We start from the raw sequence: 15624 nt of genomic DNA, 5'->3' as shown, positions 1-15624 counted from the left end.
GGATGACCAAACATGTAAGTCTCTGTTCCTTTCATGAATTTCAACTCAAATGTATCGGTTGTTGTCGCAATTGGCTCCTTTGAAAGATCCTGCGTCTTTGTCCTTTGCCGAAATGTGCTCCCTTCTGTCCATCTATTTTCAAAAGCATACGCATGTGGTACCCTCTCGTGTTGCCTTTTATCATTGTCAAAACCAACCAAATCAATCCTATCGCGCTTGGGCTGCTGAACTTCACGGCCACAGTAGAAAGTGTCAATTTGTTACTGAAGTTCACAAAGAATCCTACACCGATTCCATGGTACGGGATGCTATTAACCAGTTGGCGCCCAGCAAAGAAGTTAGGCAACGTGCCCTTCAGTTGGCAAATCCGACTCTAGATGAAGTCCTATCCATCGCTCAGTCTTTTGAAATTTCTTGGACTGCTGGAGCGCAAATAGAGGCATGGCGTGACATCGGGGAAATATAACTTCTGTGCGCTGTTGACAAAGCATGTGGCGTGTCCCCGCCAGCCGACGTGGCTGCAGTATGCTCCAAAGTGCAGCCTCGGCCTAACCGTAAACAAACCTCTAAGAAACTGCAGCAAAACCCATGGCATCTTCCTTCATGTCCACGGTGTTTTACGAAACATTCACACGAGGATTGTCCACAACATTGGGCAATGTGTCACAAATGCAAAAAAAAAGGGTCATATGTCATCCGTTTGCAAATCCAACTGCATACATGATGTTCATGAACGTGGCGCTGATTCTGATTCTGTGTTGTCTGTCAATTGTACTTCTTCTCTTTCAGGGAAGTTATTCCTCACTGTCCAAATACTTGGTCGAGATGTTCACATGCAGGTGGATACTGGTTCTGCTGCCACTATCATCAATTCTCAGACGTATCTTCAGTTGGGTTCTCCAATCCTGTCACCTGTCACTAGGCAATTACGGACTTACAATAAACAGAAGATTTCTCTATTGGGACAATTTGATGCTGAGGTATCTTACAAATCTGCAGTTCGCACTGTTCCCATATTTGTGGTCGACCATAGTAATGCAGAGAATCTTTTTGGTTTCAGTGCCTTTTGCGTTTTTGGGTTCTCCATAGATGACCCTGTCAATATCGTCTCTGATGCTATTCCTTATGCTCAATTGGATTCCTTGACGACGACATCTTCGTCCCTTTTTTCTCCTGGGTTAGGCCGTGCAAACAACTTTGAAGCTCATATCACGCTCAAACCCACTGCTCAGCCTAAGATTTTTTGGGCTTGGCCCATTCCTGTGGCCCTTCGTGATCAGGTCAGATGGGAGCTGGATCGTCTACTGCTTCAGGGGTCTTGCTTCCTGTCACTTCCAGTGAGTGGTCCTCTCCTGTCATTGTCATTGCTAAGACAAATTGTGATATTCAGCTCTGTGGCGATTTCAAAGCCACTGTAAATGCTCAATCCCTTATCGACATTTACCTTATGCCTCTACCTGAAGAATTGTTCACTAAACTTGCTGGAGACCAGTATTTTTCTAAACTTGACCTGTCAGAAGCTTATCATCAACTCCCTCTCAACAGTGCTTCCCGGCAGTTTCTGGTCCTTAACATGCCTTTCGGCCTCTATCAATACCAATGATTGCAATTCAGGGTTGCCAGCACCCCTGCTCTCTTTCAGCGATTCTTGGAACAATTATTGCTCCCTGTCCCTGGGTGTATCAATTACACGGACGACATTGTTGTCACTGGTTCCACCTCTGAAGAACATCTTCAGAATCTCCGCACACTTTTTCATGTCTTACAGACTGCCGGTCTTAAGTGTAATCTTCAGAAATCAAAATTTTTTCAGGCATCTATCACGTACTTCTGGTTTCAACTCTCTTGGGATGGTATTCGTCTGCTTCAGCAAACTGTCGCTGCGATCAGTGCCCTTCCTCACCCTACATCTGTTAAGGAACTGCAGGTCTTCTTGGGGAAAGTAGCATACTATCACAGGTTTTTACCATCTGCTGCTTCGGTGGCTCAGCCGTTGCATCGCCTGTTGCATAAAAACATGCCTTTTTACTGGTCCGCATCATGCGATGCGGCTTTCCAGAAATTGAAGACTAAGCTGAAACAGGCCCCGTGCCCGGCTACTTATCGACCTGACCAACATCTTGTTCTTGCCACGGACACCTCTCAATACGGGGTTGGTGCAGTCCTTGCGCACTGTTTTTCTGACGGTTCTCAACAACCCATTGCTTATGCCTCCAAAACGCTCACGGATGCCCAACAAAAGTATTCTCAAATTGAAAAAGAAGCTTTGGCCATAATTTATGCTCTTCATAAGTTTGGTGTTTTTCTCTATGGATCCAAATTTCATGTTGTTACAGATCACAAACCACTTGTTTCCTTATTCCATCCAGCAACATCATTTCCCGACAAGACTGCACACCACCTCCAGCGTTGGGCTATTTACTTGTCTCTTTTCAATTATGAGATTCATTTCCGGCCAACAGCTCAACACGCGAATGCTGATACTCTGTCTCACCTTCACATGGGTCCTGATCTGGCATTTGATAAGGACGAACTTTTGTGTTTCCACCTGGATGTTGCCGAGCAGCGGGTTGTGGATGGGTTCCCCATCACTCGGGACCAGTTGGCGGCTGCTGCGGGTTGTGACCCTACGCTTTCCCGGGTTTTACGCTGTATTCAGAAGGGTTGGCCAGATTGTCCGTCCCCTAAAACTTCTGATCCATTGCGGAACTACTACGCTTTGCGTTACCGCCTCATGGCTAGGGATGGTGTTATCCTCCTTTCCACCAAAAATGCTTCACTGCATGTTGTGGTACCTGCGTCTTTGCATGCTTCAGTCTTGCGCCTCCTTCAGCAGGGGCACTGGGGTCTCTCTCGCACAAAATCTCTGGCGCACCGTCATGTGTACTGGCCTGCCATCGACTCTGAATCGCACACATGGTCGCTGCCTGCGGCCCTTGTGTGTCAAAGGCCGCCGCCCCGAAGTCATCTTTGTCACTGTGGCCTTCGCCTGAGAAGCCCTGGGAGAGTATTCATGCTGACTTCGCAGGACCTTTTTTAGGTACTTATTGGCTTCTTGTTATTGACGCCTACTCTAACTTTCCTTTCATTGTCCATTGCACGTCGCCTACTGCCGCGGCAACCACCAATGCTCTAGCTTGCATTTTCTCTTTGGAAGGCCTTCCCTCTACTCTTGTTACTGATAATGGTCCACAATTTGCCTCTTCCGATTTTGTGGATTTTTGTGCCTGTCGCAGAGTCATGCATGTCAAGGCCCCTCCGTTCCACCCACAGTCGAACGGTGAGGCTGTACGACTGGTCTGCACATTTAAGGCTCAGATGAGGAAACTCCTGACTTCTTCTGCTGCTGATGATGCGCTTCTCCAATTTCTAGCTTCTTACCGTTTCACCCTCATGGGTGACCACAGCCCGGCTGAGCTCATACACGGCCGACAGCCCCGCACGCTACTTCATCTTCTGCGGCCTTCCACCGCACGGCTGCGGGTGCCTTCGCTTGGCCAGTTCACCGCCGGTGACTTTGTATGGTATGGGGATATGGCAGGCAGCCAAAATGAAGTCCTGGCCACATCTTACGACACCGTGGCCAATGCCCGTATGAAATCCAGACTGACACTGGTGTTGCAGTGTGTCATTCAGACCAGATTCGCCCTCGTGTGCCGGCAACTCCTGTTCCAGATGCCGCTACACCACCTTCGGCTCTACCTGACACTCAGGATCCTGGAGTCTCTCATTACTCACAATGCAGTCCTCTCACCACCATATCAGTGCCAGCACAAGAACTGACGCCTACAGGAGACATGCCCATGCAGGAACCAGATGACCACCATCTGTAGGAGCAACCCTACTCGCCTCCTTCTTCTATGGATGTGGACACATCGCCCGTGTCTCCTGTTATAAGAACCAGACTTGCCACAACGGGCAGATTGGTGCATGGCGCCCCAGCAGATTCGACCCCCACGTCTCCTGTCATCTCGGCCCATTATCATCGAGGACACTTCTGTCTGTACAGGAAGCCTCCTCCTCAAGACTTTACGGCCAGTCAAACAACACCTATGGATGTTAGCAATCTACAGACCACCTCCATCAAGACCTGTGCAAAAACTTCAAAGGGGGGAGAAGTGTTGTGACTCGCCAATCTTTCAAAGTGCCGCCGGGCAGTTACGTGCGTCCTCTACATGCAGCGCTGTCTGCCAGCCATGCAGCAGCAGCGCCACCTAAGCGGCCAGCCAGCCAGCGGCTGCTAGACTTGGACTCAGTTATGATTTGACTGTTAAAGTGACACATGTCTTACTCTGTTCACTTGATCTGTGACTTTCATGTATTGCATCGTCCTTGAAATATATTTGTCCAACTTGAAGTTATAACAAAAACCTCATCATTGAGTGTGATGCATATATTTTACAAAGATACATTCACAGGCCTGGAGTAGCTACAGAATAATCCCAAGCAGAAATCCAAACCACTAGTATGTCACCCACTAATACACTGTTCTTTTTTAACGAGAACACAGCTAGTCCAAGCCTATATCTGATGATTTTTCCAAGATATTCACAGACAGTACCAAATCCTTGGCCAAAGTCATAGTGATGAATAAGTATTCACCCCAAGTGTAGTTGAAGCACAACATGTTAGTAATTGTCATATATTTTTAATGCTGCATGACTGCCTAGGGGTCTTCCCCCTCCATGAAAAACATGACCCACCATGATACCACCGCCTTTGAATTTTACTGTTGGCATTACACACACTGGCAGATGACATTCACCGGGCATTCGCCATACCCATACCCTGCCATCGGATCGCCATATTATGTACCATGATTTGTCACCCCACACAACGTTTTTCATTGTTCAATCATCCAATGTTTACAATCCTTACACCAAGCGAGGTGTCTTTGGCATTTACCGGTATGATGTGTGGCTTATGAGCAGCCACTTAACCTTGAAATCCAAGTTTTCTCATCTCCCACCTAATTTTCATAGTACTTGCAGTGGATTGTGACGCAGTTTCAAATTCCTGTGTGATGGTCTGGATAGATGTCTGCCTATTACACATTATAACCCTCTACAACTGTCAGCAGTATCTGTCAGTCAACAGACGAGCTTGGCCTGTATGCTTTTGTGCTGTACATGTCCCTTCACATTTCCACTTCACTATCACATTGGAAACAGTGGACCTAGGGATGTTTAGGAGTGTGGAAATGTACATACAGACATATGACACAAGTGACACCCCATCACCTGACCACATTCGAAGTTCCTGAGTTCTGTGAAGTGCCTCAGTCTGCTCTCTCATGATGTCTAATGACTACTGAGGTCGCTGATATGAAGTACCTGGCAGTAGATGGCAGCACAATGCACCTAATATGAAAAACATATGTTTGTGGGGGTGTCCGGATACTTTTGATCACATAGTGTACCTACCTGGAGTTTTTATTGTTTGATTTTGCCATTACAGATTGACTGCTTTAGGATAAACATTAGCTTTCATATAAACAAAGTTACTATAATAGCCTCAGTCAGTGGCAGCCCTCCAAGATTAGAATATGTACATTTAATATATAGCACTGAATCAGGTAGACTACTTTCTGTAGTTTTTTGTATCTTATTTAAACACAGTATCTGTGAATAAGGTGTGCAGAAGTGGACTTGTGAATCTTATGATAAGACAAGTGATTTTTTTAACGTGGAAGATTAGCCTAACTTTACCATGGCTATCCCCTAGTACTTCTTGTGCTGAGTGTTGTTGCTTGTTTTATAGCTGTACAAATCATGTACACAAGACAGACTGAATGAAATATGTAAAATGTGTATATACATAAACACTTAACAGAAATGGGCCACTAGTTTCAATCAGCAAAATTTATAAATGTACGTGGTAGCTGTGGAAGGTGAGAGCACACACTTTTTAGTCGAACGTATTGATATGATCTTTGTTTGTTCAAATGCACATACCATGTTGAAATCAGATGACTGTTTCCTTCTAGGAAGCATGTCCTACTGAAGTGATCAGATGTATGCACTTTTTCTGAAAATGCTGGACATCAACATAAGATAAACTGATATTATATCACCAGCAAAAGAAATGATTGGTGCCCTGAACATAAGATAGGAATGTGTTGAGAATGGTCTGGAGGTGACAATTAACAGAAACATAAATTGCACCAGCAGTAGATTTAAAGGAGTTTGAGAACCTGAACAACTGAACAGCCATGCTTCTTCATCTGTCTCTGCTACCGATTTTCTATTTATGCTTTACTACATCAGTAACTTCAGTTCAAAGCAATTTATATGTCTCTTGATTATAACAGAGTCAGAGCAGTGATCCTCCCTTACAGAGCTCATAGCTGTTGAAAAGGAGATCATAGAAGTAGAGGAAAGGTATTGTTGCTTTCATGTTCACTAATTTATTTCTGAAAGCATTAAGAATTAAATATTTTTGTGATGATTCCACTGTTACATAATTTCTCATATTCAGAGACTATGATAATATGACAACCTAATCTGTTAATGACTTATCACAGAGGGGAATTAATTGAGACATTCTGTTCATAAATCCAATGTTTGCTGAATTTATCTCATATTCTGTGTCACTCTTAGACCAATATTTTACAGTTTATCTATTGCAGTGTTATACTGATTTTTGCCAAAACTTTTATTAAAGTGTAGTGTTGTGCCTAGTTGGCATTGTTAAGGAGGCAGTCTGTAACTGCTTTTTGTCAGTAAATTGAAATATTGCATATTATTATAAATAAATTTTCAATTTTATAGGCTTCAGCAATCATTAGTGTTGCTATGGAAATGTGGGATGAAAACAGAGAATTATATAATAGCACAGCTGAAAATATTTCAAAATCAAATAATTTGCTGAAACTTGTGGCTGGAAAGCAAACACTGGTTAACAGTATATACGAAGAAATACAGGAAATTAATGCCAATGTTGATAGTACTATTGAACTAGCATCTTCAACATACAAAGAAGTTGCTGATGCACACAAAAATATTCAAGGTAAAATAAATTTTGTTAGTCAAGAACACCATACTGTACATTCTGATTAAATTTATATACTGGTTTGAAATGGACATCATTTAAGAAGTGCTCTGTTTCTTATGTCTGAGCAGCAATAACTCTCAGTTTTATATGTGGATTACACCTGGATACAGCACTGACTGTGTAACACAACAGTAAAATCATAGGACATTTCTGAAATGCATGGATGATCCTATAATTTGGCATAATATCATCATACTACTTTGTCTGGATAAATGTGGGCAACAACTATGTTTTGTTTTCATGTGATTTCCTCTTCTATATGTACATATCACCTTTACAAGCTGCCTTACAGTATTTGGCAGAGAGAACATCTGATACCTCTCTGTCTTCTCCCTGTTCACTGTTCCAGTCATGAATGGCACACAAGGAAGAATGATTCTTGGTAAACCACCATATGAGCTTTAATTTCTCTGCTTTTCTCATTATGGCCATTTCATGAGACTTTTGTAGGAAAATGTAATGTGTTGGCTGACTATTCTTATGATTTAATTCGAACCTATTTACAAATATGATGAATATTGTCCTAGCTCTTTCAAATAGCTCTGATGTTACAGGTATCAACAGAAGTTAGATCAGATCACCCCCTTGCCATCTTGTTGTCATAGTCATGATATTCTTTTTTGAGGATAATAACTTACAGTTATGTAGAATTTTGTTCACTAATTTGTTACTGAGGGTGAAAGATGGGTTCGTCAGTTGATACCAGAAACTGAACAATAATCAAAGCTGTAGGTAGCAAGCAGTGGGCCTGCACCAAAAAAGGTGAAATTTATTTCATTTGACAAAACAGTTACAGCCAGAGTTTTCTGGGTTGCAAAAAGGATTCTTATTTTTAGATATTTTGAAAAGACTGAAATCACAGTTCTGCATGAGCCTCCTGGCAAATTAGATAAAAGTAATATACAAGAAGAGCCCTGGACTGCAAAAGAGAATCACCATCCATTAAGACTAAGGCACCTGCCCACAAAAGTGCTTTGGGAAAGGGGAATCTGAAGTGCATATTGTTGGCACATGCATTTTGTTCAACAGATTTTGCATCCTCTGTCTTCCGCTTATTTGCACACGTAAAGGGATTTGTGGCTGGAAAAAAATCTCAGTCACTTGAAAAGTTTAAGGCTTCCATAGGCAAAACACACTACAGATATTCCTGAATTTCAGTTTATAATATAAATGGACAGTTGAAAAAATCTACTAACCAAGCAGTGGTAGGGGAAAACACACACACACACACACACACACACACACACACACACACACAAAAGAGTTTAACTTTTACAAGCTTTTGGACCTAGTGGGGAAAGGGGTACAGTTTAGAAAAGTCGCCCAGAACCCCGTGTCAGGGGAGACTTACCAAATGGGATGAGGAGAGAAGACTAATTGTTGGGGACTCTTCACCTTTCCATTATACCATTAATCAGTAACACAAAGCAAACCTCATAAATCATCTGAACAGAAGATGGGAAACAAAAAGACAGGTTGGTTCACAAAATATAAATTTATTAAATAAGATTAAGAGCCAGCAAACTTGTAACAAATACAAACAACATATTAAGCAAATACCATGTGGGACCAGATTTATGGTTCATTATTGGACTGTTATTAATGTCATCTGTAACAAGTATCTTGTTTTGCTTATGTCTTTCAGTGCTCTGTCAAATTGTTCTCATAGTATCATCACACCTCTCAAATTCATTCATTCTTCCTCTTCCCATTCCATAACATTGTCATAAAGTGCCTTTCCTTTATGTATCATTTCACCTTTCAGCCATCTGTTCTTTGCTTAGTACTGGCTGTCTGTCTGAGCTCTTACACTTCATACAGCTGCTTCTCTCTTTCCCACAGTTTTGCACTTCTCTAGCCATTCCTGCTTTTCTGCTTTCCACTTTCTGTCAGTATCATTTTTATGCATCTGTAGTCCCTTTTGCCTGGTTCATTTGCAGCATTCACACTATGAGAGTGTTTTATACATGTGGGTAAGCTTGTAATTTCAATGTTTTTCTGTTCATGCCGTCAGTGGGATGATGGTGTGAGTCTAACTAGTTATAGTGAAATATGCAATTATACAGCTGCACATCTTCAATAAATATTTTCAATTTATAAATATATCTGTATAAGAATGTATACTGCCTGATAAAAAAAAGTGAAGCAAGTAGAAGTGAAGGAGGAAATGAAATAAAACTTACAGATTGAGAATTTCACTCTGCAGTGGAGTGTGCTCTGACATGAAACTTCCTGGCAGATTAAAACTGTGTGCTGGACCGAGACTCGAACTCAGGACCTTTGCCTTTCACAGGCAAGTGCTCTACCATCTGAGCTACCCAAGCATGATTCACACCCCATCCTCACAGCTTTACTTCTGCCAGTACCTTGTCTCCTATCTTCCAAACTTTACAGAAGCTCTCCTGCGAACCTTGCAGAAACATCCCCCAGGCTGTGGCTAAGCCATGTCTCCATAATATCCTTTCTTTCAGGAGTGCTAGTTCTGCAAGGTTCACAGGAGAGCTTCTGTAAAGTTTGGAAGGTAGGAAATGAGGTACTGGCAGAAGTAAAGCTGTGAGGACGGGGCGTGAGTCGTGCTTGGGTAGCTCAGATGGTAGAGCACTTGCCCACGAAAGGCAAAGGTCCCGAGTTCGTGTCTCGGTGCGGCACACAGTTTTAATCTGCCAGGAAGTTTCGAAATAAAACTTCATAAGTTGCGAGGGTAGGTGATGTTGGTTATTACAAAATTGAGTTAAATTTACACAGAACTTCACAGTATGATCCCACTTTTATTATGATGCTGTACCCCCTCTGGCCTGGATGCATCCACTAATTAAGTTGGGAATGGTGTCAAAAAGCCATTGTGTCTTCTTCTGAGGCTTGCTACCGACAACTATTGTCACTGTTTCGTTATATCGTACATACTGGCCTTGGGATGGGTTAACATCTGAGCTGCTCCCTCAAATGTTCTGTTGGGAACAGATCTGGTGATCTTACTGGCCATGGAAGTACTGCAACATCACACAGACAGTTCATAGAGACATGTTCCATTTGTGGTCAAGCATTGCCCTGTTGGTCCGCCCCTCGTGGTCTCGCAGTAGCATTCTTGCTTCCCGAACAGGGGGTCCCGGGTTCGATTCCCGATGGGGTCAGGAATTTTTCCTGCCTCGAGATGACTGGGTGTTATTGTGTCGTCTTCATCATTATCATTCGTCCCCATTACGGTCGGAGGAAGGCAATGGCAAACCACCTCCACTAGGACCTTGCCTAGTAAGGCGGCGCGGTTCTCCCGCGTCGCTCCCCTACGCTCTGTAAAGAAGTATGGGACTCATCATCATCATCATTGCCCTGTTGAGAAATAGCACCATCAAACTGTCACATGAGAGGTAACACATTTGGGTATAGGTTGACTGTGATGTGCTGTTGTGCAGTCATTGTTCCCACAGTCACTACCAGTCATGACTTGAAGACATACCCAGTGACTCCCCACATCCTGACACTACAGTAATACTCCCCCTCCAAAACATTGGAAGAATGGAATTTCCCTCTGGTCACCATCATACCTGCGAACGATGCTCATTTGGACTAGCGCAAAATCGCAATTCATCGTGGAACACAATTTGACACCAGTCATCAGCAGTCCTTGCATCTTGATCATGGCACCATTCCTAAAACAATTGTTTGTTTTTGGCTTTAACAGCAACCTATGAAGGAGACAATAATTCACTATTCCGGCTGCTGTTAGTCTCTGACCAATGGTGGGAGATGATACAGACTGTTGCAGGGATTAAATTACTGGTTGTTGGGTGGCAGGTGCAGTGGTGAAAGAGCTACAATCTGCATGGTGTAAAATACAGCTATTTTCCCTTGTGTTGGTCTGATGAGGTTGACTGGAACCTACCCTCACATTTACATGCAGCCCGACATCCAAATGCCCCGCAAATATTGATGCTGCATGACATGACCAGACAGCCAAATCAAGACCCACTATGAGCCCCTTTTTAAACTCTGTCTGGTGCTGCTATCCTTCACCGTGGTCACTCAATATTGGACACTGTTCATGCTCTTACATACGCTAGAGGCCTGGTAACAAGGCTAAACATGAACAGCCGGAATGCACTCTGGTGCCTGTTTTACCTGTCATAGAGAATTGCAGCTCTAACAATTTACTTACTTATATCTAAAAACACAGATGATGTGACTTACCGAACGAAAGTGCTGGCAGGTTGATAGACACACAAACAAACACAAACATACACACGAAATTCAAGCTTTCGCAACAAACTGTTGCCTCATCAGGAAAGAGGGAAGGAGAGGGAAAGATGAAAGGATGTGGGTTTTAAGGGAGAGGGTAAGGAGTCATTCCAATCCCGGGAGCAGAAAGACTTACCTTAGGGGGAAAAAAGGACAGGTATACACTCACACACACACACACACACACACACACACACACACACACACACACATATCCATCCGCACATACACAGACACAAGCAGACATTTTACTTACTTATGATTTTTATGTATGTGTATGTAATTATGAGGGCTATTCAAGAAGTGACCTCCATTTATTATTTAAACAAATGTGAATGAAGTTACAGAATTTGTTTTACAGTGCTATAAAAGTTCACATTCTAATTTCTTTTTCTACCTAGTTTCCAGGTATATTGAGACATTTTTTGCAGTGTTTGATGAGCTTTGAAATTCCTCAGTTGTAGAAATCTGCCCACCTGCACCCATCTGGCATTAAATTCCTGGCAGCGCAGAACTTTAGTAATCACTTTGTTCAGAAGAGCATAAGTAAATCAACAAAAAGCTCTGAGTTAGTGACTCTGCAGTTTTTTTCTAACCCTTCTGTCAACCAAATGAATCAAATCTGCATTTATGATACTCTGTTAGCTATTTTTCTCTTTATCATGGACTTCACCATTTTGTAACATACACCACACTCACTCATTACTTAATGATTAATGGAAAATCTCATATAAAGATGTGAAACAAATACTAACAAAGAGATAGAGGGGCTGGCCAGTACTTACTTCAGCTCAGTACAGCTGATAGAAAGCCTCCTCCATGCAGCCCATGAAGAGGTTGGCATAGGACGGAGCCATCCTATGCCAACCTCTTCATGGGCCACATGGAGGAGGCTTTCCTGACGACCCAATAGCTGCTTCCCCTGGCCTAGTATTGGTTTATAGATGACATCTTTGTGGTCTGGACCCATGGTGAAGAAACACTCCTTAATTTCCTCCATAACCTCAACTCCTTTTCGAATCTGAATTTCACCTGGTCCTTCTCCAAAACATCAAGCCACCTTCCTGGATGTTGACCTTCATCTTGTTGAAGCTCACATCCACACCTCTGTCTATATCAAACCCACAAACAAACAACAGTACCTTCACTTTGATAGCTGCCATCCATTCCACAGCAAACGCTCCCTTCCCTACAGCCTAGGTATTTGTGGCAAACGTATCTACTCCAGTGACGAATCCCTCAACAATTACACTAATAACCTGACCAGTGCTTTCCTCTCCAGCAACTATCCTGCAGACATTGTCCACAAACAGATCTCCCGAGCAATACATTCCTCCCCGTCCAACAACAATGTTCCTACCCCCAGACCACACAGAAGCATCCCCCTTGTCACCCAATATTATCGTGGCCTCGAATACATCAACAAATTACTCCGCCAGGGATATGACTTTCTCAAGTCAGCCCCTGAAATGAGATCATTCCTTGACAAAATTCTCCCCACACCACCCAGAGTTGCCTTTCCTCACCCCCCTAACCTCCCTAACATCCTTGTCAAACCCTACAATATTCCCAGACTACCTTCTCTACCCAGCGGTTCCTACCCCTGTAACCGACCCCGCTGCAAAACCTACCCCTGCATCCCCCCACAACCACCTACTCCAGCTCCCTACTGGTAGAACATACACAATTCAAGGCAGGGACACATGTGAAACAACACATGGCATTTATCAGCTGACATGCCTGCACTGCACAGCCTTTTACATCGGTATGACAACAACTAAACTGGCTGAGTGCATGAATGGACACAGACGAACTGTCCTCCTAGGAGATGTCCAATACCCAGTAGCAGAGCATGCCCTCCAGCATAGTTCTAGGGACCTAGGAACCTGCTACACCGTATGTGCCATTTGGCTTCTCCCACCCAACACCAGTCCCTCGGAACTGCGGAGATGGGAACTTGCACTCCAACACATCCTTTCATCCCGCCATCCCCCTGGACTGAACCTACGTTAAACAACCTCCCTCCCATTTACTCTTCAGTCTTATCCTCCTTAGCCATTCACGCATCTTTTCATCCTACATAGTTGTGTTTATCTTTATACTATATACCTCTTTACTTATGTATGCATCCTCTTTGGTTTGAAGCTGGCACAGTACTTGCAGTAGAATATCTTTGGCTTCCCTCTGACAACCATGCCTCCATCCTTGCTACCCTGCCTGTTTTCCTTTCCCTGTTGCTTCATAACCTGGGTTGTGAGTAACTGAATCCACTTTCCCTTCTTCCCTTTCTTTCCCCTCTCTCCTCCCTGATGAAGGAACAAAGTTCCGAAAGCTAGGAACGTAAATTTTCTGTTCTGTATTGTGTATCTATCGGCTGTACTGAGCTGAGGTAAGTACTGGCCAGCCCCTCTATCTCTTTGTTAGTATTTGTTTCACTCATTATTTATTCAGGCTACCAGAAATTTAATACCATATGGGTGCAGGTGGCAGAATTCTGTGACCAAAGCTCATCAGATGCTACAACAGTGCCTCAATGTAACTGGAAAAATGTGTAAAAATAAATTTGAGTGTACTTTCACGCTAGTTAAAACAAATTCTGTAACATCATACTCATTTTTTTTAAAAAAACTGAATGGCGACTATGTCTTCTACATGCTTCACTTTTTTTGAAAAGCAGTGTATTTTGATACTAAAACATGATATTGAATGCTAATATACATTCTTTATAAATTTTAACTTTTAATTTTGAAATAAACATTGTATCAGTGGAGTAATGGCCACATACCCAGTGATATAAAGAATTTAACAAATAATAAAATTAACCTCGGACACAAACTGAAATCGTATTTTCTTGACTACTCATTTTATACCAAACATGAAATTCTGAATGTCTGTATAAATCACTGTATACAGGAAAGAAGACTGGTCAATCTGTTGCCATATCTTCTACTTAGAACATCATGACTTGTTTTACTTAAATTGAAGGGCACAATTATAATCTATGGAACAAGAAAATAACTAACCAGTAATGAACAAAATAATGAATATATGACTAATGTAAGAAAAACTATATCTTTATTAGTATGTCCAAAACCTGTTAGAGAGGATGTGATCCTTCTTATTCACTTCTTTGCTTCCTAGTTTTTGACAAGAATGTGCAACATCACAAGAAATTAGCTCATTCTGCAGTACTGAAGATCCCAAAAATAAAGCATACAATCTTAAATTCACAGAAGATGACCACCAACATCAAGAATCATATAGAAGAATCTGAACTGCAGACTAATTATGCTTTAAAAATGGCCCATGATATTCAGCACACACATTCAACAAAAATTTCAGAGGTATGGAAATATAACATTGCAACACTACATTTAATGTTAAGAACAAGATCTTGTTTCTTAAAAGAAACAACATAAATAAGAAAGAATAGCTGTGATTCACCAGATGGACAAGAAGTTACCAGACTGAATACAAGTTAGAAATAAAAATAAATGCTGTGTTTAATTTATCAGATTTTTATTGCAGTTATTAGTGGGGGGGGGGGGGGGAGAGACCAGGGGGGGGGGGGGACAGGACAATAGGTAACCTCTAACCATATAGGGTTATGCTGCACAGCGAAGAGACACTTAAAAAAAGGAGGGATTATTGTCACTAAGCAAATGAACATGTATTCTTCATTGGCATTCTCTCTGACATCTTACCAACAATAACCACTATTTTATAAGCGGCTGTTCTGTGATAATTTGCTCATCTGTAAATCAGTAGCTGTCTCTCATGCATCCATTCGTTTACTTATTATGTTCCTTAAATAGGTATTCATCTGAAGAAGAATGTTTATTGATGCAGAAGTAGTCAAGGTGTACTGACCATTAACAATGACAGCTAATAAGGTAATGAAAAGTAGGGCAGGGTGAGGGTGGGGGCATGGATTGAAAACAGTAGTGTGAGGAAGGACAACCAGTTACCATATAAACAAAGTGCTGAGCAGCATAGAGACCTCATAAAGGAGGAGGTTATAGTCAGCTTCCTGGTCACATAATATATGTGGAGGAAGAGTAAGATAGAGAAACATAAATGCAGAGAATCAGAAAGAAGTTAGGTGTACATACACGAGAAAAATGGATAAGTAACTAAAAACTGAGATAGTGTTCTAACATCACCACCATGACAGAGAACATAAGGGGCAGGAATTATTGCCATAACTAAAGGCTTTTTGCATTGCTGCTGTACTATACAGTTCAATAACAGTTTCCCTGTAAATAAAAATTTTCTGGCACATGAGAACTTTGCCACATTGTTATGCAAACTGATGTTTTGGCTATTGTTGAAAACTGA

At 42.2% G+C, this 15624-nt stretch overlaps 1 protein-coding gene across 1 annotated transcript in view; it reads left to right on the top strand.

Moving 5' to 3' along the window:
* LOC124613585 (laminin subunit gamma-1-like) overlaps positions 1-15624 on the top strand; it is a 193811-nt gene that overhangs the window by 134930 nt on the left and 43257 nt on the right. Inside the window, exons 16-17 of the mRNA XM_047142301.1 lie at positions 6771-7008; positions 14428-14630. Of these exons, the coding sequence (XP_046998257.1) occupies positions 6771-7008; positions 14428-14630 (441 nt within the window). The remainder of the gene's footprint in view (positions 1-6770; positions 7009-14427; positions 14631-15624) is intronic.

Source organism: Schistocerca americana, chromosome 4 (genome assembly GCF_021461395.2).
Source record: "Schistocerca americana isolate TAMUIC-IGC-003095 chromosome 4, iqSchAmer2.1, whole genome shotgun sequence".
Classification (NCBI taxonomy): Eukaryota; Metazoa; Arthropoda; class Insecta; order Orthoptera; family Acrididae; genus Schistocerca; species Schistocerca americana.
The sequence above is the reverse complement of the archived record's forward strand: the minus strand, read 5'-3'. Positions and strand labels throughout refer to the sequence as shown.